Here is a 27,391-nt window from a genome sequence, read left to right on the forward strand (position 1 = left end):
AAATGTTCATCAACTTGCTACACACGTTTCTTTCTATGTTGTTATTGCGTGTCCTCACAGTGTTTCATGCATTTATTTGTTCTGTGGCCCATTCCATTTATTGCGTTCACATCAAATGCTTAAAGGTGGTGGTCGTTACAGGCAGTCATCCCGGGTCGTCCTGCCGCCTCTCCTCTGATTTCTTGTTCTCCCTTTTGGCGACAAGCTGCCGATCGATCGCGCTTGAGCTCATGTTTACAGCTCGACAATGCATTTAATATCCTTTACAGAGAAAGCAAGCGATTTATAGCCCGAGCTCCGCTTTTATCTGCTCCCGACCGTACACTGACGAGCTGAAGTGAGGCGTGGCGCTTTGTGGAAACATGGCTTCACAGAACCATTCAGGCATGGTCTATTTCCTCACAGAGAAAGGGTGAGGTAATAGATAGATTGCTGTAAAAGATGTCTCGACAAGTGCTCTCGCTTTGTGCCCCACAAATTGCTCGCTGCTCGGCCCCATTGTTCCTGTACGAAGCATCAGAAGACGACACCTTTGTTAGCTTTGCTTTGTCCTTGAACTTGAGAACACGCCGGAGACTTCATTTGTCAGGCTTACGTAATGCGGCCATTTATTTAGGAGAACATACAGTTTAATTGTGAAGGTCAAGGAGAACCGTAGTGAAAACCATCTTGCTCAGACTTGAATGAAAAACTGTACAAGTTAATGTACTTTAATAACAGTCTAGCAGCATGGTTACTCATCTTTTTTGGTATTCTTATACGATGAATAGTCCACGCTTGTTTTAACTCAATGGTTTGTTTTTTTCGTAAATTATTACGAAATGATTGGACTCGCATGTCTGACTAATTTCTAAGAAAATGTTGCATTATTTTGTCTGCTTTTAATGTCTTACAATTTGGTTTGGACAGAAACACAAAATCCATTGAAAATATGCTGGAATGGCTAATGTCTTTTTATGCACACATGAATTGTTGAATGCAGTGGTTCTCAAACTTTTTTCACCAAGTGAAACTTGGCCCTCCAAGTACCACCATAAGGACCAACATTAAAATACAGTAGCTTAGTAGGTCTAAGTCAGGGGTATCCATCCAAACTACAGCCCACGGGTCAAGACATAACAGTATTCTCACTTAACTAACAACTGGGAAGATGTTTGATAAGAAATTATCGAGTTCGAGCCCATTATCGAATCCTCTTATCGAACTGATTCCTTATCGATTCTTTTATCGAATCCAGATAGGTTGTTGTATATGGAAAAAAACACACAATATTTGGTTTAACAAAAGCTCACTTTTATTTCATAAGAAAAAAATTAAATTAAATAAATAAATACATATTGACTGTTGTTACCCCCCTAAAAAAATAAAATAAAAAAATAAATATTGACTGTTGTTACCCAAAGTATATTAAGTGGGATTTTTCAGAAAAACAAATATATACAGTAACACAAAAACAACCTGTCTCTGTGATAACTATAGGTGTATAAATAATAATATAGTGTTAAATAAAATCAGTCCCTTGGGCACAAAACTGAAAATAATACAGCTCTCCAAAAAGTGTCCTTCTGCTGCTATTGGAACATCCTTCTGGGGTCCACCAGTGTGGCCTCCTCCAGGAATGACTGCACGTCCTTGTCCTGGATGGAAAATGAGGGAGAGACGCAGCATAGAATTAGAGGGGAAATTAGCTGAATCTGAAGACTAGGGTGTCTGTTATTAAGTCCTTAGCATATCAGTATGTGGAATTAAATGATGGAATGGTTTAAGTAATGAAGTTAAACATTGTACTGATATGATCCACTTTAAGAGGTTGTTCAAATTAATAGTGCTTACAAAGTACAAAGAAGAATTATGAGAAATACTTTCAACCTTATTGAAAATAAGATATTCTTCATCTCAGTATATTAATAATGACTAAATTAATTAATTACATATTACAAAACTGTTGTGTATACTAATTCACAGATGTTATTTCATTATAAAAAGGTCAGTAAATGATGTATATATTTGTAAACGCTCTGAAGTGGGAAAGGGGTAGGATTAAATAAGCTTTACTTCTTCCTACTCCTTTTCGGACATGATGTAAAGTGAAATTATATGAAACTGTGATGTGTGATGCTGTAAGTGTGTTCATGTACGAAATAAACTAAAGAAAGAAAGAAAGAAAGCACTAGTTTATTAGACAGACCTGCAAACTCTGGAGTGGTGTAAGCTACAAGATACCGTTAACGTTATCAGACACATACAAAAAGGCTAACGTTATCGTTACTGTTAGCCACTGACTATGCTTAGGTAATGTTAGTCTAGCTGACATTACTGCAGTCCTGATTGACATAAGAGGTAACCTTATTTTAGCCTAAAGGCTACGAGTGAGCAGATATGGAAATTAACCGGCAACAGTTAACATTAGTTACTCACCAGCACTATCACTGGAATTGGCGCTGCAGGTTGAAGCAGAGGAAGAGGGGTTTGATTCGTCATCTCTTGTCGCTGCTTCTCCACGACACCTTTCTCCAACCTTCAGGTTATGTACGGCCTGAACATGTTTCATCATGCTTGTTGTACTTCCCCCCTTACATGAAAGCGAAGCCTGGCAATAATTGCAGATAGCCGTTTCCTTGTCGTATTTTTTTGTAAAATGAAGCCATGCCTTGAGGCATTTTTTACGGTCCATTGTTGTTGCTGCTTCTGTATCTGCCGCCTAATGACTGAGCTACGTCATTTCCTGGGACGTTCCACAGGGCATTTCCTGTGGGTCGGGATTCGTTCCCAGGGATTCGAATAAAGAACCAACTCTTTTTCTTTACTATAGTGGCCTCGATAACGGGAACCGGTTCTCAAAAAGAGATTTGAGTCCATGGAATCGGTTCTTTTCTTATCAAACAACCGGGAGAACCGGTTTCGAACATCATCCCTACTAACAACACATAATTCGAAGTCACACCCATTTAAATGCCCTGCAATGCATAAAATGCTAAACACTCTCTCCACACTATGTTTGGCGCATTTTAGCTGTTTGATATTTGTGTGTATATATATATATATATATATATATATATATATATATATATATATATATATATATATATATATATATATATATATATATATATATATATATATATTGTACAATTGACCACTAAATGGTAACACCCGAATAAGTTTTTCAACTTGTTTAAGTCGGGTTCCACGTAAATCAATTCATGGTACAAATATATACCATCATCATAATACAGTCATCACACAAATTAATAATCAGAGAATATACATTGAATTATTTACATTATTTAAAATCCGGGGGGTGGGATGAGGAGGGTTTGGTTGATATCAGCACTTCAGTCATCAACAATTGCATCATCAGAGAAATGGGCATAGAAACAGTGTAGGTCTGACTTGGTAGGATATGTACAGCGAGCAGAGAACATAGTGAGTTCAGATAGCATAAGAACAAGTATATACATTAGAAATACATTTGATTATTTACATTTGGTTATTTACAATCTGGGGAGGTGGGGTGTGGAGGGGAGAGGGTGTTAGTCAAGGGTTGAAGTTGCCTGGAGGTGTTGTTTTAGTGCGGTTTTGAAGGAGGATCGACATGCACTTTCTTTAACACCTGTTGGGAGTGCATTCCATATTGATGTGGCATAGAAGGAGAATGAGTTTAGACCTTTGTTAGATCGGAATCTGGGTTTAACGTGGTTTGTGGAACTCACCCTGGTGTTGTGGTTATGGCGGTCATATATATATATATATATATATATATATATATATATATATATATATATATATATATATATATATATATATATATATATATATATATATATATATATATAGTTGGTTTTTTACTCTAAAATACAAGTAGAAATTGTTGTTTTTTGGCTTAAAAACGTGGGTGTGTATGCGTAATTAAGCAGAATGTTATTAATGGCAATACATGCAAATTAATTACTGTGTTGGTGTGTCTCCTGGGAGAGGATATTTGAAGGACAACCAAGAAAGTTTTTTAAAGAGGACAATGATGTACATGAAAAATATTTTGAGTGGCCTTATCCAACAATCCCCTTCAAAGTTTTCATTTGCTATCTCTTGATGAGTAAATTATGTTGCGTAATTTGCATATTTTAATGACAGTGCCCATTAAAGGTTTTGTCCCTCTTATTTTGAAAGGGCAGCCTGATCATTCTCATGTGTTGCAAACCAATAAATACAATTGTCATTGTAAAGCAACATCAATGCAAAAAAAAAAAAAAAAAAAACGTGAATGGCAGCAAGCTGAACAATCTCCAAGCTCAGCTAAATTTCAACCCAGTGTTAGGAGGATAAAGAGGAGGGCTGGTAGTATGTTGGCCAGCTCTGTTTGAAGTATTGCAGTGTTTTTCTAGAATGTAGCGCAATAGCAACAGTCCACGTTTAGCTCCTACACGCCATTCAACAATAGTGCCCACTTTAATTGGTACACCTGCACGCTGAGACACAATACCAGAATTTCAAGCATTGTTCAGTAGAATTCAAGCATGCAACCTTAAAGTTGCTTTATGTTGGAATTTAAACAGATTAGCATTAATGATCTACAAAAGAGGTGTTTACATGTCATTGCCCTCTGACAGTGATGGGCAAGCTACTTGGAAAATGTAGTAAGCTAAGCTACAAGTTACTCTCGAGTAAATAAAGCTAAGCTACAGAGGAAGCTATCCCGGAGAATAGCAGTCTATAATGTGTATTATTCTTTTTACTACTAGGATGACAGGGGATGCAAAACAATAACCATACTGAAATAAACTGCAACAAAAAACACTGCAATTAACAGTGCAATTAATTTTCATAACATGGTCACTACTGCATAGTTTCTCTTGTTATATTCTTATTTTTGCTATAATATTTTTATCCATCCATTTTCTACCGGGGGTGCTGGAGCCTATCTCAGCTGCATTCGGGCGGAAGGCGGGGTACACCCTGGACAAGTCGCCACCTCATCACAAGGCCAACTCAGACAGACAGACAACATTCACACTCACATTCACACACTAGGGCCGATTTAGTTTTGTTCTTATTGTTATATTTTCTATTTTATTTCCATTTACACCCCCATTATTTACGTTTTACTTTTTAAATCTCTAAATCTTTTTAGATCTCAATTCTGTACACTGTTGCTGGAATTTTTATTTTCCTGAGGGAACTCTCCTGAAGGAATCAATAAAGTACTATCTATCTATCTATCTAAGAGTCAGCGAAAGTGACGATACATACGGACTGATCCAATGTGAGAATGCTTGCAGCAGTTGCATTACCATTGCATGTTTAACACATGCATAAGCAGGCTCTGTTGGGAGCTGGCCTGCTTTCTCATGTATGCATTATGACACGCATAGCTTTAGAAGGCATGAAAACAATATAGAGAGCACATTGATGTAACACACACACGCGCACACGTAGGAGAGGCAGCAGATCGACAAAGCTTGAAAGGAACTCCATTGAGAGTACACACGCTTGCTGCCATAGAAATGTACACTTTTTACATTCTTTTCTTTGTGGTTGATTTTTGCCATTCTTACATTTAAATGTATAGAATCATTTTATATTTTGCAGGTCACAATACGACGTCATTTTTGCCATAGCTTGTTTGTAGTTGAGTTTTATGAGGTTGTTTATTGTCAGTGCGCAAGAGCAAGAAAAAATGTCCACACAGCATGTTTGCGTTCAAAAGTGCAAACGTTTAAAAGGCAGAAGTGTATTTGCATCGTATTGGAGATAGATCCTTTGATCGGTGTGTGTGTGTGTGTGTGAGAGTGTGTGTGTGTGTGTGTCCTTGTATTTCTTCCCTTCTTGAGACATCAACAAGGAAAAGTACCTTACATATGAGGACCGGTTAACAAATTAGGACCAAAGTCAAGGTCCCAATACGTAAAACCATTGCGTCTAATAGAGAATGTCTCATTTGCACCCCTGGTGGTGAAATCTATCAAAATTAGGGTGGTCCCAAAAAGGAGGGATTTTTCAAATTGACCGAGTGTCGGTTTTAAAAGTGCTCCCCCTCTGGTCAACATATGTAATAACAAGTGTGTGTAAGAAATTTGGCCAAAACTAATTAAAACAAATAAATAAAAATGTATTTACAGACATACTGTAATAACTTGAAGTAAATAATGAAGATTAAAAACCAATTACAAACAAAAAATAACTAAAAGCAGTCTTTTTCTCACGTGTCGGCTTTTTTCTTATAAAATTAGGAACAATTTCTCGTGCTCTTTCTGTTTCTGTAATATTACAATATTTTCTCGTAAAATTATTACTTTTTTATGTAAAATTATTACTTTTTTATGTAAAATTATTACTTTTTTATGTAAAATTATTACTTTTTAATGCAAAATGGTGACATTTGTCATATAAAATTCTGACTTTTGTCACAATATTGCCAATTTTTTTCTTGTTCCTGTAAAACAGTGACATTTTTGGAGTAAAATGATGACTTATTACTATAATATTGCCAACATTTTTAAAGTGTTCTTATAAAATTGTGACTTTTGTCGAATAAAATTACGACTCTTTTCATAAAATTGCCAACATTTTAAGCTTTTCTTGTAAAATAGCGACTGTTATTGTGTAAAATTCCAACTGTTTTCATAATATTGCACAAATGTTCTTTTTTTCCTGTGAAGTTTTGACTTGCGTTGAGTAAAATTACGACATTTATTATAACACTGCCAAAAGTTTTTTTGGGGAAATTGTGACATTTTTTCTTGTGAAATTCAAACTTGAGCTTTTTTATATTTGCATCCATCCATCCATCCATCTTCCTCCGCTTATCCGAGGTCGGGTCGCGGGGGCAGCAGCCTAAGCAGGGAAGCCCAGACTTCCCTCTCCCCAGCCACTTCGTCCAGCTCTTCCCGGGGGATCCCGAGGCGTTCCCAGGCCAGCCGGGAGACATAGTCTTCCCAACGTGTCCTGGGTCTTCCCCGTGGCCTCTTACCGGTCGGACGTGCCCTAAACACCTCCCTAGGGAGGCGTTCGGGTGGCATCCTGACCAGATGCCCGAACCACCTCATCTGGCTCCTCTCGATGTGGAGGAGCAGTGGCTTTACTTTGAGCTCCTCCCGGATGACAGAGCTTCTCACCCTATCTCTAAGGGAGAGCCCCGCCACCCGGCGGAGGAAACTCATTTCGGCCGCTTGTACCCGTGATCTTGTCCTTTCGGTCATAACCCAAAGCTCATGACCATAGGTGAGGATGGGAACGTAGATCGACCGGTAGATTGAGAGCTTTGCCTTGCGGCTCAGCTCCTTCTTCACCACAATAGACCGATACAGCGTCCGCATTACTGAAGACGCCGCACCGATCCGCCTGTCGATCTCACGATCCACTCTTCCCTCACTCATGAACAAGACTCCGAGGTACTTGAACTCCTCCACTTGGGGCAAGATCTCCTCCCCAACCCGGAGATGGCACTCCACCCTTTTCCGGGCGAGAACCATGGACTCGGACTTGGAGGTGCTGATTCTCATCCCAGTCGCTTCACACTCAGCTGCGAACCGATCCAGTGAGAGCTGAAGATCCTGGCCAGATGAAGCCATCAGGACCACATCATCTGCAAAAAGCAGAGACCTAATCCTGCAGCCACCAAACCGGATCCCCTCAACGCCTTGACTGCGCCTAGAAATTCTGTCCATAAAAGTTATGAACAGAATCGGTGACAAAGGGCAGCCTTGGCGGAGTCCAACCCTCACTGGAAACGTGTCCGACTTACTGCCGGCAATGCGGACCGAGCTCTGACACTGATCATACAGGGAGCGGACCGCCACAATCAGACAGTCCGATACCCCATACTCTCTGAGCACTCCCCACAGGACTTCCCGAGGGACACGGTCGAATGCCTTCTCCAAGTCCACAAAACACATGTAGACTGGTTGGGCAAACTCCCATGCACCCTCAAGGACCCTGCCGAGAGTATAGAGCTGGTCCACAGTTCCACGACCAGGACGAAAACCACACTGTTCCTCCTGAATCCGAGGTTTGACTATCCGGCGTAGCCTCCTCTCCAGCACACCTGAATAGACCTTACCGGGAAGGCTGAGGAGTGTGATCCCACGATAGTTAGAACACACCCACCCTTCTTAAAGAGAGGAACCACCACCCCGGTCTGCCAATCCAGAGGTACCGCCCCCGATGTCCACGCGATGCTGCAGAGTCTTGTCAACCAAGACAGCCCCACAGCATCCAGAGCCTTAAGGAACTCCGGGCGGCTCTCATCCACCCCCGGGGCCTTGCCACCGAGGAGATTTTTAACTACCTCAGCAACTTCAGCCCCAGAAATAGGAGAGCCCACCACAGATTCCCCAGGCACTGCTTCCTCATAGGAAGACGTGTTGGTGGGATTGAGGAGGTCTTCGAAGTATTCCCTCCACCGATCCACAACATCCGCAGTCGAGGTCAGCAGAACACCATCCTCACCATACACGGTGTTGATAGTGCACTGCTTCCCCTTCCTGAGGCGGCGGATGGTGGTCCAGAATCGCTTCGAAGCTGTCCGGAAGTCGTTTTCCATGGCTTCCCCGAACTCCTCCCATGTCCGAGTTTTGGCCTCCGCGACCGCTGAAGCCGCACACCGCTTGGCCTGTCGGTACCTGTCCGCTGCCTCAGGAGTCCTGTGAGCCAAAAGAACCCGATAGGACTCCTTCTTCAGCTTGACGGCATCCCTCACCGCCGGTGTCCACCAACGGGTACTAGGAAATCCCGCCACGACAGGCACCAACTACCTTGCGGCCACAGCTCCAATCAGCCGCCTCAACAATAGAGGTGCGGAACATGGTCCACTCGGACTCAATGTCCAGCACCTCCCTTGTGACATGTTCAAAGTTCTTCCGGAGGTGGGAATTGAAACTCTCTCTGACAGGAGACTCTGCCAGACGTTCCCAGCAAACCCTCACAATGCGTTTGGGCCTGCCAGGTCTGTCCGGCATACTCCCCCACCATCGCAGCCAACTCACCACCAGGTGGTGATCGGTAGAAAGCTCCGCCCCTCTCTTTACCCGAGTGTCCAAAACATGAGGCCGCAAATCCGATGACACAACTACAAAGTCGATCATGGAACTGCGGCCCAGGGTGTCCTGGTGCCAAGTGCACATATGGACACCCTTATGCTTGAACATGGTGTTCGTTATGGACAATCCGTGACGGGCACAAAAGTCCAATAACAAAACACCACTCGGGTTCAGATCCGGGCGGCCATTCTTACCAATCACGCCTCTCCAAGTTTCACTGTCGTTGCCAATATGAGCATTGAAGTCCCCCAGTAGAACGAGGGAATCACCCGGGGGAGCACCCTCAAGTACTCCCTCGAGTGAATCCAAAAAGGGTGGGTACTCTGAGCTGCTGTTTGGCGCGTAAGCGCAAACAACAGTCAGGACCCGTCCCCCCACCCGAAGGCGGAGGGAAGCTACCCTCTCGTCCACCGGGTTGAACTCCAACATGCAGGTTCTGAGCCGGGGGGCAACAAGAATTGCCACCCCAGCCCGTCGCCTCTCACTGCCGGCAACGCCAGAGTGGAAGAGAGTCCATCCCCTCTCGAGAGAACTGGTTCCGGAGCCCTTGCTGTGCGTCGAAGTGAGTCCGACTATATCTAGCCGGAACTTCTCCACCTCGCGCACTAGCTCAGGCTCCTTCCCCCCCAGCGAGGTGACGTTCCACGTCCCAAGAGCTAGCTTCTGTAGCCGAGGATCGGACCGCCAAGTGCCCTGCCTTCGGCTTCCGCCCAGCTCACATTGCACCCGACCTCTATGGCCCCTGCTATGGGTGGTGAGCCCATTGGAGGGGGGACCCACGTTGCCTCTTCGGGCTGTGCCTGGCCCGGCCCCATGGGGACAGGCCCGGCCACCAGGCGCTCGCCGTCGTGCCCCAACTCCGGGCCTGGCTCCAGAGGGGGACCCCGGTGACCCGCGTCCGGGCGAGGGAAATCTGAGTCTCGGTTCTTGTATTTCCATAGAAGTCTTCGAGCTGCTCTTTGTCTGATCCCTCACCTAGGACCTGTTTGTCTTGGGAGACCCTACCAGGGGGCATGGAAGCCCCCGGACAACATAGCTCCTAGGATCATTGGGACACGCAAACTCCTCTACCACGGTAAGGTGGCAGCTCAGAGAGGAGCATAGTATGTATATATAATTAATTTTAATATTTGCATAGTATGTATATATAATTAATTTTGTTAATACACTTTTTTATATATCTAGAAAGGGTGGTCCTAAAGAGGTAGGCATTTTTCGGAGGTCTCAAGAAGGTAACAAATACAAGAATGTGTGTGTGTGTGCGTGTGTGTGTGTGTGTGTGTGTGTGTGTGTGCGTGTGTGTGTGTGCGTGTGTGTGTGTGTGTGTGTGTGTGTGTGTGTGTGTGTGTGTGTGTGTGTGTGTGTGTGTGTGTGTGTGTGTGTGTGTGTGTGTGTGTGTGTGTGTGTGTGTGCGCGCACACTCCGACCCTTGGTGTCTTGGAGCCAGATGAAACAGTGTTCCCCAATCTGGGCCTGACAGAACACCCACTATCCTCCTCTCTCTCCTCGCCGCAGACATTTAAAAGAGCATTCATGCCACACTTTCATCTTGCACACGTTCCTCATCACTTTTGTCCAAACGTCTTGTAAGATTAGAGAGCGTGCGCTTGGGTGAAGAATGGCTGAAGTGAACCGCTGCTGTTATACGCTCGCTCTACATGATGTTATATATTATATTGTAGAAATACCCCAGAATATTGCTGGGTGAACCAGCAGCATTTGCGTACCCTTGCACTGTTCAATGAAGGCTTTTTATTGTGTAAGTGCAAGAGTCATAATAACGCGTAAGGGCCTCTTTTCAGTAGGAATATTTAGCAATACTGGTTACGTTCCGAATTGGTCTGTTTCATTAATAGTGGCTACTAATTGACATCATTTTTCTTATCTTTTACGGGTGCCTTTGGCGACCCATCAGCGTTCCTGTTCTGTAACCCTGTACACTGTTTGTTTGTCTAATCTTGAACGGGTTTGTGCTGAAAACATAGTTTTGTTGTACTTGTGCAATGACAATAAAGTCCTATCCTAATCAACCGTATTTTTCAGGCTATAGACCGCACCGGTGTTTGGGCCGCACCCACCAAATTTTAGAAGAAATTAATATTTTTACATATATTAGCCGCATCAGACTATAAGCTGCAGATAAATACTGGTACAAGAGGTTTTGTAAATGTTTATTTACAAACCTTAATTGTTTCCAAACTGTGTCTGTAACACGGCAGTAAAATGGCTGATCAAACAAAAAAGAAGTCATTATCATGTACCCACTAGCTGCCTAAGCTAGCTCTCCAATCAGGTGAACAGACTCAATAACTCCACCGTGGCGTTTTGGTGAATTTACGAAACTGGAACAATACAAAAAGAAATCCATTGTAAGTTAATGATAACAACACGGACGCTTGTAAAACCTGTTAGCATATTCGCTAATGCTAACGACGCTAACTTGATTACATTACGATATCACTTACAAATATGCATGAAAACCCTCCTACAGACATCACACATGGGACGGTTTAGTAAGTATGACTTGTTTTACTGATTTTGTATAACATACAAACATTGCTTGGAGTGATGAATGAAGAATCCTTTCGAGCAGAAACGCTATGGACTAATAGTAAACGAAACAGAACTTATTCATCAGGTTCAAGGCACGAATCATGAAGTACATGTTCAACCCGCAGCACCTGCAGTAAGGGAACTCGTCGAAAAGATGGTACCATAGCACAAACAATTACACATAAAAAACCCATAGATTAGCCACACTGTTTTAAAAGCCGCAGAGTCCAAAGCGCGGGAAGTAGCGGCTTGTAGTCCGGAAAATACGGTAATACTTCCTTAATTACACTTGCGCGAGGTGCATTCACAAACATCGGAATTCTGAACATTATAACACAAGCAGTCTTTACACACAAACTTATTTTGACTCAAGCCTCTCGCATGGAGGATTAACTAGCAAAACACAGTTGTAACACAGTTGCTAGTCTAAAATCACCACCATCAAAATCAGCTTTATTGGCCAAGTTGTTTGACACACAAGGAATATGACTTGGTAGAACTGTGTATGAATAATGACTTTGTGCTTGAATTGTGTGAGTTATGTGCTTAAAATACTATAGATGCTCAAAAAATGGTATCGCTGCTGGTAACGCTGTAATCATTATGACAGTTTGCTATGGATTTTATTTCTTATTGGGAAATTCATTTTGTAGTTTAATTATGGGCCTGCTTGCATAACAAGCAAACTCATTCAAACCAGAAGTGAATGGGTGCACGCCAACGTTAGCATGCCAACATTTGATGCTAGCATTTTAGCAATTTATGAATGTACTTACTTGGTGCCATCTTCTAAATATGATAACTTCTTTTTTGTTAGCATTCTAACATTTTTGCTAGCTTGGCAAATGCTGTTGATATAAACCTGTAAAGCATGTATTTTGATACTTAGCATCATCTTGCAAGTATTTTAACCACTTATTTGTTAATGTGCTAATGTTAAAATGCTAACAATTCTGTTAGCATTTTAGAAAATTCTGTGGATACAAACCTATTAAATTATAGCTGTTGATATTTGGCGCCATTATCTTCCTTTGTTAGCATGCTAAAGTTAAAATGCTCAGGTTTTTGCTAGCATTTCAGCTAAATTTGTTGGGATGATTCTATAAAGCATTGATTTTGTTACTTAGCGCCATCTCGCAGGTAGCATTTTGGCTAAATTTGTACGTTTAATCCTAAATAACTCATATTTTGATACTTGGCGCCATATTATGTATGCTGAATGTTAGGCAAGGCAATGCAAATTTATTTATACAGCGTAATTCTTACACAAGGCATTTCAAATTGCTTTGCAGAAAATTAAAAGAAGGCAAAAATAAAAATATAGAATTATATTTTAAATAAAAATCAGAAAATACGATCATTATTAAAAATGTTTTAAATAACTTAAAATTAAAATCAAACGAACACTGTTAATAAAATAGTTTCACTTGTCATACGCACAATTAGATACGTGTTTGCATGTTACTATGCTAACGTTGAATTGCTAACATTTTTGCTAGCCTTTTAACACATTTTGTTGGTATGAATCTATAAAGCATGTATTTCGTTGCTTAGCACCATCTGAAAAGTATGCTATTTGTTCCCCTATTGGCATGATGACAATGAATACTAGTATTTCACTCATTATTTTTAGGTTTAAACCTAAAAATAATAGATTTTGATACCTGGCGCAACAATGCTAACTATTTATTTGCTAGCATGCTAACATTACAATGTTAACTTTTTTAGCTATTTTTTTAGGTATACACTTATGAGCCAAATATTGTTATCATGTTAGCATTTTAGCTAATTTACTCGTCTCTTAATGAAAATATATACATGGCATGATGTAAAGACACTGTAAAACTGCATTGACACTTACTTTGGTATTTATGGTTAGCATACTCACTATTAGCATACTAACTATCAGCATTATTCAAATGTGCCTTTAAAAAATGTTCAAGGTAAGGAATTATCCCACAAGGCAGCAAATCTGGAGGTTCACAACACGTATAGCAGGCCCATTCAAAATTCTGGTGGGAATTTTAGTTGTATCCAAATTATTGAAGTATTCAAATGACTATTGTGTTCAACTTGTATGTCATATTTTACTCATTTAAGTGATGTAATGATCTGTGCACAAGCTTAGTAGATCAACTTTGCGTGCGCTGTCAAGTTTGCACGTATTTTACTACACGCAAACCTTAAATAGAAGAGGCCGATGTGGTTCAAGAGAGATACTTTGCACTTTCTCGCACTCTCCAAATCATGATTATAAATTATAAATTGAGTTTTAAAATGTATGTAATAATAGCAATAACACAGTTATTATAGAAACAAATACACAGCCTCTCTTCCCAATTATTGTCTACTTTCAATTAACCCCATGTCCTTTGTTAAGTTTGAGTTTGAGTTTATTTCGAACATGCAAGCATACAACATGATACATCACAATTTCCAGTTTCTCTTTTCAACATGTTTGAAAAGGAGTAGGAAAAAGCAGAGCTTATTTAATCCTACCCCTTTTCTTTTACATAACAGTTGCTAAAACTTTTGTTCACTTCCTGTTGTCAATTTATTCACAATATACTCCATAAGTAATCACAAAAAAAAAATAATAATAATACTCGGTGAAATAAATTACATTTCATTGGGTGAGATGAGTAAGATTATTTTGAAAATGAATGGATGGATGGGTGAAATAAATTCAGAATGTTTATCATGGTTCTTCTTCTTTGTACTTTGTAAACACTTTAAGTTTGAAGAGTTTCTTGAAGTGGATTATATTAGTACATTGTTTGATTTCTTTGCTTAATCCATTCCATAATTTAATTCCACATACTGATATACTGAAGGTCTTGAGTGTTGTACGTGCATACAAATGTTTTAAATTACATTTTTCTCTAAGATTATATTCCTCCTCTTTTTTTGAGAAGAATTGTTGTATATTCTTGGGTAGCAGATTATAGTTTGCTTTGTGTATAATTTTAGCTGTTTGCAAATTCACTATGTCGTGAAATTTCAGTATTTTTGATTCAATAAATAAAGGGTTTGTATGTTCTCTATATCCAACATTATGTATTATTCTAACTGATCTTGTTTGTAACACCATTAATGAATGAAGTGTACTTTTGTAGTTATTTCCCCATATTTCTACATATTCTTGTGGTTAAAAAAAATCAGCTGTAATTCTATCATTTATTAAAGTGTATGTTTTATGTCCACTTGCATTTTTTTTAATTCCGTATTTAATGGGTAAAATGTGATCGATGGATCAGCTTTAAATAGTTTGTGCTAACTTTAAATGAGTGCCAATAATCACTGCATGCCAGTACTTGGCCTTCACTCTCTGGATTTAATGGATGACCTTTCCTGTTTTTATTAAAGCCCAAATGAGGAGTCCCATTAGCAACCCAAAGACTTCCATTAATGGAGGTTTAACTGGAAAATATTCCCTTCTTTAGGGGAACAATCGAAGATATACATAATCATCAAGCCAAATGTCACCGAGTTTATTTACATGGGGAAACTTTCCCAAACAAAGCAGTGATTATCTGTCCACACTGATCTCCTCTTGCATTTGTCTCCTCGTTGCAGGTTTTCTCAGCACCGGCGACCAGTCGGCCAAAGGCAATTATGGCCTCCTGGACCAGATTCAGGCGCTGCGCTGGCTCAACGAGAACATCGGCCACTTCGGAGGAGACCCGGAGAGGATCACCATCTTTGGGTCGGGAGCTGGGGCGTCTTGCGTCAACCTCCTCATCCTGTCCCACCACTCAGAGGGTAAATGCTGTGAAACAAACTGTGTTAATGCAAATATTAGTCATTGTTAGTCCTACTAGTTTGTTAGTTATGTATATCTCATGCAGTTCTCTCAAGAAATAATAATAGTTTGCAAGGTTTGTTATTATGAAAGTGCAACAGTTTGGACAGGCTGAATATTAGGGGTGTCCGGATACGATATTGATGTGAGATATCGGTCCCATATCAGCCGAAGAAAAAAAATATATCTAAAATCTGCAGCTCCAATAAAAGCAGTCATGCAGCGTGTTTACTTATGCAAAGCTGGACAGCCAGTTAAGTTAAAAGTTGAAGTACCACTGATAGTCACACACACACTAGGTGTTGGTGAAATTACCCTCTGCATTTGACCCATCCCCTTGTTCCACCCCGTGGGAGATGAGGGGAGCAGTGAGCAGCAGCAGTGGCCGCACTCAATACCAAACCTTGATGCTGAGTGCCAATCAGGGAGGCAACGGGTCCCATTTTTATAGTCTTTGGTATGACTCGGCCGGGGTTTGAACTCACAACCTACCGATCTCAGGGCCCAGGGTTGACACTCTAACCAGAAGGCCACTGAGCAGGTAAAGATCTAACTGTCTTCCAATAAGCACACAAGTCTGAGTTTTTATTTGCGTAATTTGACTTATCAAGCCTCTTCTAACATACAAAATATTAAAAGTATGTATCTACTATGATTTGTGCTGATATCGTTCAGGATTAATATTGGTATAATATCAGAAGTGAAAAAGTTGTATATGGACACACCCTGGTGAATATTTTTACTAAATTAAAGTTATTTATTGGGAATTTTGAACTGCTACTGAACAATGCTGGAACACTGATTTTGTCCTGTCCACTTGTATTTAGTATTTCATCAGACAGGCCAAGTGTTCCTTAACAGGAAGCTCTAACGACGAGGCTCTGGCTTCTCCTTGGTGCTATTGTTGTGCTGTACTGTGTTTGTTTACCAAGTAGACACATGACTATGGACATGATACTTCCTGTCTTTCAGTTAATGTGTACGGTGTGGAAACACGTACGAGTGTGTCATGTACAGTCATGGTCAAAAGTTTACATACACTTGTAAAGAAATAAATGATAAATAATAAATGGGTTATACTTGTATAGCGCTTTTCTACCTTCAAGGTACTCAAAGCGCTTTGACACTATTTCCACATTCACCCATTCACACACACATTCACACACTGATGGAGGGAGCTGCCATGCAAGGCGCTACCAGCACCCATCAGGAGCAAGGGTGAAGTGTCTTGCCCAAGGACACAACGGACATGACTAGGATGGTAGAAGGTGGGGATTGAACCCCAGCAACCCTCCGATTGCTGGCACGGCCACTCTACCAACTTCGCCACGCCGTCCCCATAAGAACATAATGTCATGGCTGTCTTGAGTGTCCAATAATTTCTACAACTCTTATTTTTTTGTGATAGAGTGATTGGAGCACATACTGGTTGATTCACAAAAAATGTTCATGAAGTTTGGTGCTTGTATGAATTTATCTACTGAAAATGTGATCAAATCTGCTGGGTCAAAAGTATACATACAGCAATGTTAATATTTGGTTACATGTCCCTTGGCAAGTTTCACTGCAATAAGGCGCTTTTGGTAGCCATCCACAAGCTTCTGGCAAGCTTCTGGTTGAATTTTTGACCACTCCTCTTGATAAAATTGGTGCAGCTCAGCTAAATGTGTTGGTTTTCTGACATGGACTTGTTTCTTTAGCATTGTCCACACGTTAAAGTCAGGAATTTGGGAAGGCCATTCTAAAACCTTAATCTTAGCCTTCCTTGACCACTTTTGATGTGTGTTTGGGGTCATTGTCCTGTTGGAACACCCAACTGCGCCCAAGACCCAACCTCCGGGCTGATGATTTTAGGTTGCCCTGAAGAATTTGGAGGTAATCCTCCTTTTTATTTGTCCCATTTACTCTCCGTAAAGCACCAGTTCCATTGGCAGCATAACAGGCCCAGAGCATAATACTACCACCACCGTGCTTGACAGTAGGCTTGGTGTTCCTGGGATTAAAGGCCTCACATTTTCTCCTCCAAACATATTGCAGGGTATTGTGGCCAAACAACTAAATTTTTGTTTCATGACATGGACAAAGATTAGACCTTCTGGAGGAAAGTTCTGTGGTCAGATGAAACAAAAATTCAGCTGAAACAAAAAAATAAGAGTTGTAGAAGTTATTCCAAACTCAAGACAGCCATGACATTATGTTCTTTACAAGAGTATGTAAATGACCATGACTGTACATGCTTCTAATACTGCAACAACAAAGTCTAAGAACTTGATTCTCAAAGCCCAAGGCCAACTCAGGCAACTCCATGTTTGATCTGCGTTGTGTCCTTGTCCGTGGACTGACAGGGGACATTACCCCCCCATTAGTTGGCCCCCTGGCTGTGTTAATGGTCCATTGCTCTGCTGCAGAGATCTTTTGGCTCCATCAAAAACTCACATCCATCTAACCTCCTGCTCCCCATTAGACGCAACACACACACGCCCAAAGGGGGTCTCGGCGGTAGAGCGAGAGGCCCACGGAGCAATCCACTTTGTTCTGGAGTCGGATCTGAACGGCCGCTGACCTGGAGCCAAATGGCCCATATCACACGCCTTTGATCCCCCACCTACCTCCAGTCCCTCGACAGAAACACTCTTCATTTAGTGACGTAAGAGGCAAACTGCAAAGGACAGAAGCATGGATGAGATAAGAATATGTTGATCCTCAAACACTAGATTAGATTTTCATAGCACTTTTCTATACACTCAAAACGCTTCACAGAAAACTGAGAACAGAAACCCATCATTCACTCCACACAATGGTGTTAAGCAACATTTGTAGCCGCAGCTGCCCTTTTGCGTGGAAGCTGGAGTCGAACCTGGAACCCTCAAGTTGCTGGCACGGCTGCTCTGCCATCTGAGCCACACCATCACTACGTATGTTGCATGAAAACATTCCTGTCGCTCATTTTGACTTCCTTTTTTGTTTGTGTGGACGACCTCTTAACCCTTCATAATAACCAAAACCAAATCATTTTAAAGCAGTTTGCACCCCCCACCCACTCTAGAAAGACCCTAATATTTACAACACTTCTTCTTCACACTTTCAAATGGATGTAGCGTTTTTATAATGATAATTATCATACAAAGTCCAGAGCCTGCTATCTGTGCCCTGGACCTCCTGGCCGGGGGTCGTCGGAAGCCTTACTTTTAAGATGGTGCCGAGTGTTCGAATCTGTGAGTTTTAGGTGTAAACATACAAAATGAGCTACAGAAATAGCCTGAAATGTTAGCATGCTAACATTAAAATGCTAAAACTTAGCATTTTTGCTAACAGTGGCATGCTAACAGTTAGCATGTTTCACACAGGTAGATATTTTTGCAAATATATTTTGTTGAATTTTACAGTCAAAATCACATTTGACAATAATACTTTGCTCACGCAGACCCTTCATAGATGCACACATCCACTCCTCCACATTTACATGCACGCTTGAGGAGAGAGGTTCACTTGGGCTTTAAAAACTCAAGGTTTACAGTATAGACATTATTAGAAAACATACCCAGATATTGTATATATCCATCCATCCTACACTGGCTCAGGATCAGCAGACGATCCAGACCAAAGCAAGATGGATGAATATTCCTCGGCATCAAGGATCCTCACTATATCACCTCCCAGGGACCTCTCCACAGATCACACTAAAAAAGGAAGAAGAAAGTCACATTTCCGTGGCTTGATCAGATGCAAAAAAAAAAAAAAGTCACAAAAAAAAGCAAGTAAACCGTGACAAAACCATATCAAAAGTGACACAAAAAAGCAATAGTATACTTGTGAAAACGTTAGTATGCTAAAATTTTTTTGCTAGCGTCTCTTACATTAGCTTTTTTGCTACTTTCTTTGTCTACGAGTTCACATGTCGCTCATAGAATATATTCATAGAATGGCAATTTTCCACCAATCCGAGGCCGCTCAGCTGCAAAGCCACGGCCACATATCTGCCGCTCACGCCTACATAATTCATACTGCAGAAGAAAGGAAACGTGAACGATGATAAATGACAAATAATGCCGATTAAGTTGCTAATTGTTAGAATGTTGGTTCCAAACGTGTGAGGGTGCATGGTTTATTGAATAAAGACAGTTGGAAAATTGTCCAAATGTATCTGTTCTAAAAAAAATGTCTTAAAACGTGAGCTAAATAAAGACAGCAAGACCCAGGATAGCTGAGCGGTTAAAAGCATTGGCTTCCATAAAGGGGTAATGGGTTCTATACCTAGTCAGGTTGTTAGGTAAATTAAAAATCTCCCAAGTTTTGTTTCATCTACATCGTAGTTTATCAAGACGGGCTCTTGGTTACATTTGTCATTGGGGCCTGGAATCGTCCCTCAAGAAGACCAAGGATTGATCAGTGGTTCACACTTGGCCACCAACATGGGGTACTGGTTCAAATCCTGGTCTGGTAGCTTGGTAACTTACAGAGCTCCGATGTTTAGTTTCACCTATATCGTAGTTTAACTGAGACAGGGTTCCTCAATTATATTTGTCATTGGAGCCCGGAATCTTCTCTTTAGCGCAACTGTGTTTTACCTCTATCATAGTTAACTGATTGCATTTGTATGAGAGCAACAATCTTGCTGTAACAAGACCCAGGATAGCTCAATGGTTAAGACGGCTGCCTCTCACTCAGTAGTACCGTGTTCTAATCCATTACTTGGAAGGTCTAGTTTTTTTTTTCACCTCTATCATAGTTTAATGATTGCATTTGTATGTGACCGTAATTAATGTCTTGATAGGACCCAGGATAGCTCAATGGTCAACACTGTGGGCTTCTAATACAGGGGTACTGGTTTTAAATCCCAATTGGTTTGATATGTAACTAAGGTTAAAATTTAGTTTAGTGCTAGTTGCTTGATGAACATATAGTTGAAAAAATTATGTGAATGCTAAAGATAATAAGAATAATCAAAAACAAATTGTCAAATAGTCAATGATGACACCTCAGGGGTTATGTGTGTGTGTGTGTAATTCCTGAGGTGGGTGGGAATAGGTGTAGAAAGTTAATAATAAAGAGCGTTGACCAATGAGCTCTCCTGGGTACAATTAGCTCTCCTGGGTACAATTAAAATAAGATAGGTTCATTGTAATTGAATTTAAAAAGAAGATAATTTGATAAGTGTTTATCTTAACATTACATGGGAGAGGTGACAAAGCCACAATATACTGTATGTCACCTTGATGCCTCCAGCCAGTTTTGTAAGTTACATAATTGACCCAACCAGGATTTGAACCCAGAACCCTTCATTCCAAGTCTATAGTCTTCACCACTGGGCTATCCTGGGTCTTGTAAAGAGAAGATTTTGATCCATACACAAATGTAATTGAGGATTCCTGGCGCAGTAAAGTATGATGGAGGTGGAACAAAAGACCGCCAACCACAGTGGAATTCGAACCTAGTACCTTCCATTCCAAGTCAACAGTCTTATCCACTGGAGGAGTTAATGTTAATGTGTATACAAATGCAATCAGTAAACTATGTTTGAGGTAAAACAAGATCTTCCAAGTTATGGATTTGAACCCAGTGCTACTGACTGAGAGGCAGCAGTCTTAACCATTGAGCTATCTGGAGTCCCTTTTGATATTTGATATATTTTTGCTCATATACAAATACAATCGTTAAACTATGATAGAGATTAAACAAAAAACTACTTCTTCCAAGATATGGATTGGAACCCAGTACTACTGACTGAGAGGCAGGAGTCTTAACCATTGAGCTATCCTGGGTCTTGCTGAGACCTGATTTTTCATAATATACAAATGAAATCAGTAAACTATGATAGAGGTGAAACAAAAAACAAGATCTTCCAAATTATGGATTTGAACCCAGTCGTACAGAGTGAGATGCAGCAGTCTTAACCATTGAGCTATCCTGAATGCCTTTTATTTGTGAATTTTGCTCATATACAAATGCAATCATTAAACTTTGATAAAGGTGAAACGAAAAAAACTAGTTCTTCCTAGTTATGGCTTTGAACCCAGTAGTATTGACTGAGAGGAAGCAGTCTTAACCATTGAGCTAGCCTTGGTTTGTTGTAAGTGGAGTCTGGTCTGTCTTACTCACTAATGTAATCATGACACCTATCATAGTAAACTACGATCGAGGTGAAACAACATTTTGATCCTAAGTTACATGTCAAACCAATTGGGCTTTAAACCCAGTACCCCTATATTGGGAGCCCACAGTTTTGACCACTGAGCTACCCTGGTTCCCAACAAGACATTATGTCTACTCATATACAAATGCAATCAGTAAACTGATAGAAGTAAAACAAAAACAAGATCTTCCATGTTCCTGGGGCAGTATGGCGTAGTGGGTAGAGCGGCCGTGCCAGAAACCTGAGGGTTGCAGGTTCGCTCCCCGCCTCATGACAACCAAATGGCTGCCGTTGTGTCCTTGAGCAGGACACTTCACCCTTGCCCCCGGTGCCACTCACACTGGTGAATGAATGATGAATGAATGAATGAAAGGTGGTGGTCGGAGGGGCCGTAGGCGCAAACTGGCAGCCTCGCTTCCGTCAGTCTACCCCAGGGCAGCTGTGGCTACAAATGTAGCTTACCAGCACCGGGTGTGAATGAATGATGGCTTCCCACTTCTCTATGAGCGCTTTGAGTATCTAATAATAGAAAAGTGCGATATAAAATCTAATCCATTATTGTTATTATTATTATGTTATGGATTTAAACTCAGTAATACTGAGTGAGAGAAAGCAGTCTTAACCTTTTAACTGTGATAGAGGTAAAACACAGTAGCTCTTTAAAGAAGATTCCGGGCCCAATGACAAATATAATTGAGGAACCCTGTCTCAGTTAAACTACGATATAGGTGAAACAAAAAATTGGAGCTCTGTAAGTTACCTAGCTCCAGGATCAGAATTCGAAACCATTACCCCTTGTAAGTGGCCAAGTGTGAACCACTGATCTATCCTAGGTCTTTTTGAGGGAAGATTCCGACAGAGGTGAAACAAAACTTGGGAGATTTTTCAGTTACCTAACGACCTGACTGGGAATGGAACCCATGGGTCCTGGGTCTTGGTCTCATTATTTAGCTCACGTTTAAGACATGTTTTTAGAACAGATCAATTTTGACAATTTTTCAACTATGTCTTTATTCAACACATGTACATGTTAGCATGCTATCAGGTTGCATGTTTCACATACCAAGTTATATGACTGTAAGCTGTATGACTGTGGTATTAGAGAAAAAATCTAAAATTAGCAAAAAAGTTAGCACGTCATTGTTCGCGTGCTAGCATGCTAACATATAGCATGCGTCATATACCACATTTTATGACTCTAACGTTTATAGCAGTGGAATTGGAGAAAAAAAGTGTCAAATTTGCTCAAAAAGTTAGCATGTTTGACATAGTAAGTTATATGACTGTAAGGTGTATGGCTGCAGGATTAGAAAAAAAAGTGTAAAATTAGCCCAAAAAATTTGCACTTTAATGTTAGTTTGCTAGCATGCTAACATTAACATGCTAACAGTTGGCATGTGTCACATACCAAGTTATATGACTCTAAGGCATACTTGCCAACTTTGAGACTTGGAAGATTTGGGGGGGGGGGGTTGAAATTCAAGTATTTCTTATAAATATATATATATATATATATATATATATATATATATATATATATATATATATATATATATATATATATATATATATATATATATATATATATATATATATATATACATATATATATATATATATATATATATATATATATATATATATATATATATATATATATTTATATATATATATATATATGTATATATATATATTTATATATATATATATATATATATATGTATATATATATATTTATATATATATATATATATATATATATATATATATATATATATATATATATATATATACATATATATATATATATATATATATATAAAATAAATACTTGACTTTCAGTGAATCCTAGCTATATATATGTATTTTTTATATATATATATATATATATATATATATATATATATATATATATATATATATATATATATATATATATATATATATATATATATATATATATATATATATATATATATATATATATATAAAATAAATACTTGAATTTCAGTGTTCATTTATTTACACATATACACACATAACACTCTCTACTCATCGTTGTATTTGAAAGTGCAATGCTTTGCAGCCAGTAGCACAGCCTTTGAAGGAGCATAAGTATGGGCAGTGTAATATTCTGGGTTGGAGTCAATAACCAGGCGAGGTGACGAAATTACGTCTCTTTACTTCATACTTCAGAACCGACTCCCACACTTGCCGTCAGGGTGCGCAATACAACGTAAACCGTTGGCCAACCAAAAAGTAACCACAGAGCACTATACGGTATAGTGTTCTGTGGTTACTTTTTGGTTGGCCAAGCGGATGTGGCGACAGGCTGTCCTCACTCAGGTCCGCACGGACCTGGAGGGGGCGTGCCTTACGTCCGGCTGGAAATTGGGAGAAATTCGGGAGAATGGTTGCCCAGGGAGATTTTCGGGAGAGGCACTGAAATTCGTGAGTCTCCCGGAAAATTCGGGAGGGTTGGCAAGTATGCTCTAAGGTGGAGGGCTGCGGATTAAGAGAAAAAAGTGTAAAATTAGCTTTGCCAACCTTAGTCTGCCAACCTTAGGGGCATTGGGAGAAGTTCCACTGAATACTGTATCACGTTCGTAAGTGGACTATCATACACCAGAAAATGAAAGGCACTTTGCTGAAAGGCTACGACTAGCATTGCTTTTTGTATGCGATCATGCTAAATTTGACAGACATGTTTTATACAAAATCTCACTATATGAAGTCTTTTTTCCATTCAAATTTGACATCTAACTGACCCAAGACTTGTGTTCATTCATCAGGGAGGCCCAACCCAGCTGCAGTGGGATGCTAACATGTATTAACACGTTTCTTCACTGTTATCACCTCATCACAACCATCGTCTTCTTCATCACTGACGCTGTGTGTGTGTCATCCCTCCCTCCCACCTCACCCAGTTTCCTCTTCCAGGGGTGCCAGGTAAGGAGTACACCTCCCCCGTTCCTGCCACCACTCATGTCACGAATAGAGGGCGGGTGATAGAATGCCTGATGTGGCAGACGAATAGAAAACTCTTACGAAAGAAAGCATTTTTGAAGAAAACCTCCCATCTCGTCTGCGCCCGGGCTTCTCGTCTTATAATTGATTTCTGAGGGAAAGGGGGCTTAATAATTCACTGGCCGTCACTCTGAAGCTGAAGAAGAAAAAGAGCGTGCGAGGGGAGACGAGTGATGCGGGCACCCCCTCTAACGAGCCACTTGGGCGGTGGGAGCGACAGAAATAAAGAGTCAGAGAGACTTAAAGAAGACGAGCGAGACCACCACGGTTAGAGGAGGACAACTCCTCTCGTTAGGCTCCATCTTCCAGCTTTGAAGACATTCTTAAAAAATTGCAAATTGAAGGATAACTACGCTCAGTTTGTTAACGATGTTGACAACATTCTAAATGGCGTTCTTTTCCCTTTCCAGGGCTCTTCCACAGGGCCATCGCCCAAAGTGGAACAGCCATCTCAAGCTGGTCGGTAAACTACCAGCCCTTGAAATACACCAAGATCCTGGCCCGCAAGGTGGGCTGCACCTACACCGAGACCGCCGACCTGGTGGACTGTCTGAGGCGCAAAAACTTCAGGGAGCTGGTGGACCAGGACATCCAACCGGCTCGCTACCACATCGCTTTTGGCCCCGTTGTGGATGGAGATGTGGTACCCGACGATCCTGAGATCCTCATGCAGCAGGTGAAAACATTTTTCTGGCGTATCCACATTTTGATTTATAAGAAAAGCTAGAATCAATGCAATTATTATTGGGCTTATAAGCTTAATTGATTGGAGCTCTCAAATTAAAACGCTTGTATCTCAAATCAATGTCTCACATTAAAATTAATTGAAATCAATTGGTGCTTGGACCGCCAAAAACGGCACAATGTAATACGTCTTTTAAAAAGAAAAAAACTAACTTTTAAATAAGAGATATTGGTTGAAAACACTACAATATAATGTATTATAAACAACTACAGTAGTTTTATGAATGAATGTAATAATAATGTACAAGCATTTACCTTGCAGAGTAGACTCCTACCGTATCTCCTTCCAGCTGCTTCTCCGTTAAACACACCATCAGCAGCTTCTCCATATGTTCATGGATAAATGTAGTTGATATATTATTTTAACATTCATTCTGCCTCAGTATGGTGCAGACTAGCAGTGATACGCTCCAACTTCTTCACCAAGCGGACAATATTGCTCGATCGCAATCAATCAATCAAAGTTTATTTATATAGTCCTTAATCACAAGTGTCTCAAAGGGCTGCACAAGCCACAATGACTGATGTGGGCTCAGATCCCACATCAGGGCAAGAAAAAACTCAACCCAATGGGATACAATGAGAAATCTTGTATCCCACTGGATGTCGAGTGGATCTAGTTAATAGTGTGAGAGTCCAGTCCACAGTGGGGCCAGCAGGAGATCATCTTGAGTGGAGACAAGTCAGCAGCGCAGAGACGTCATCAATTGATGCACAGATGAGTGGTCCACCCCGGGTCCCGACTTTGAACAGCTAGCGCGTCATCTGTGGTCACCTAATAACTTCTCCACGCAAGAGAGGAGGGCAGAGCAGAAAAGAGACGGCAGATCAACTGGTCTAAAAGGGGGGTCTATTTAAAGGCATGCAAAGGCAAATCAGTTTTAAGATTGGACTTAAATCATGTTTTGATGATTTCTATTTAAATTCTTCAATCAATATCATCCATTTCTCCTTCTCAACAGTGTCCTCCACACTCACTTTCATCCTTCCCATGGTTTGAAAACAAAGTTTTGTCAATTTCTAGCTTTAAGCTAATGCTGGTCAGATCTTACGAGGTTCATTGTGAATTTGCTACACCAACTAATTAATGGCGTGGATGCTCGTAAGTCAAATTTTTGACAGACAGCTTTTATCTCAAAACAAGAGTTGGGGCACTCTTAAGTTGAGGTACCACTGTACTGGAAAACTTGGCAACTATTGTGAGTGTCAGTGACGTGCAGTGAGGTTTGATGTTGGGGAGGTACTGACCCATTAGTCAGATTTACAAACTTACAGTATGATGCTAAGTCACTGACTCACAAGTCAGATTTACAAACATGACAGTATGATGCAATGGCACCGGCTCAAAATCACAAAAACACAGTATGATGCTAGAATTAAACATTTCAAAACACTTAGCACACAATTAACACAGCAACTGCAGAGCAGACACTCGACAGTATATCTTACATATATTTGTAAATTAAGTCCATCTTTATTTGTGGCATCGGTTGTCTCATCCACCTCCACTCCTGACAAATCTGGCTGCATTGTTCTCCTTTTTAATGTCATTTCTGATCACATCACCTACTGCTTCTATCAAATCATTCTGTATTCTGTGTGATTTGCCAGTAAACAGCGGATGTTTTCAGGTGTTCATCTTTCTCTGCATAAGAGTGCAATAGTTCCACATAATTCCCACGATTGGAGGAGCTTGCACTCTCATCGTTACTACCAAATGCACGCTCCTGTTTCCCCAAAAAGCAAGTGGCGTTTATCAGGTCTTTTAATATTTCACGATTTTCCCTTACATTGGCATTGTGGATGCTGATATTTAGTCTCCGTTGTTCATTTAGAGCGAGATAAATATGTGATATTCCAAACATTTTGAAAGAAATCTGACCTTGAATGTGGGCAGATGAGCTTTCATGATTTTCGAGGCTTGTTGGCAGTGTTTTTCAGATCAGTATATCCCATTTTGGTCCAAACACGGTCGCTCAAGAATAAAAGGAAGGGAAAGCAATAAAGACATTTTTTGTAGCACGGCCACAAGGCCATTCTTTTCCAGTATACAAATCCTTTTGTAATGAACGCGTTATTTTCTGTCCTCGGACC

General features: G+C 40.4%; 1 protein-coding gene across 3 annotated transcripts in view; it reads left to right on the forward strand.

The window, feature by feature from the left end:
- Window positions 1-27,391, forward strand: part of nlgn2a (neuroligin 2a) — a 244,268-nt gene that overhangs the window by 204,846 nt on the left and 12,031 nt on the right. For all 3 annotated transcript variants that reach the window (XM_062065372.1, XM_062065373.1, XM_062065374.1), the window contains 2 exons: window positions 15,168-15,353; window positions 24,964-25,229. In XM_062065372.1, coding sequence (XP_061921356.1) covers window positions 15,168-15,353; window positions 24,964-25,229 — 452 coding nt within the window. The remainder of the gene's footprint in view (window positions 1-15,167; window positions 15,354-24,963; window positions 25,230-27,391) is intronic.

This window comes from Entelurus aequoreus, linkage group LG12 (genome assembly GCF_033978785.1).
Source record: "Entelurus aequoreus isolate RoL-2023_Sb linkage group LG12, RoL_Eaeq_v1.1, whole genome shotgun sequence".
Lineage (NCBI taxonomy): Eukaryota > Metazoa > Chordata > Actinopteri > Syngnathiformes > Syngnathidae > Entelurus > Entelurus aequoreus.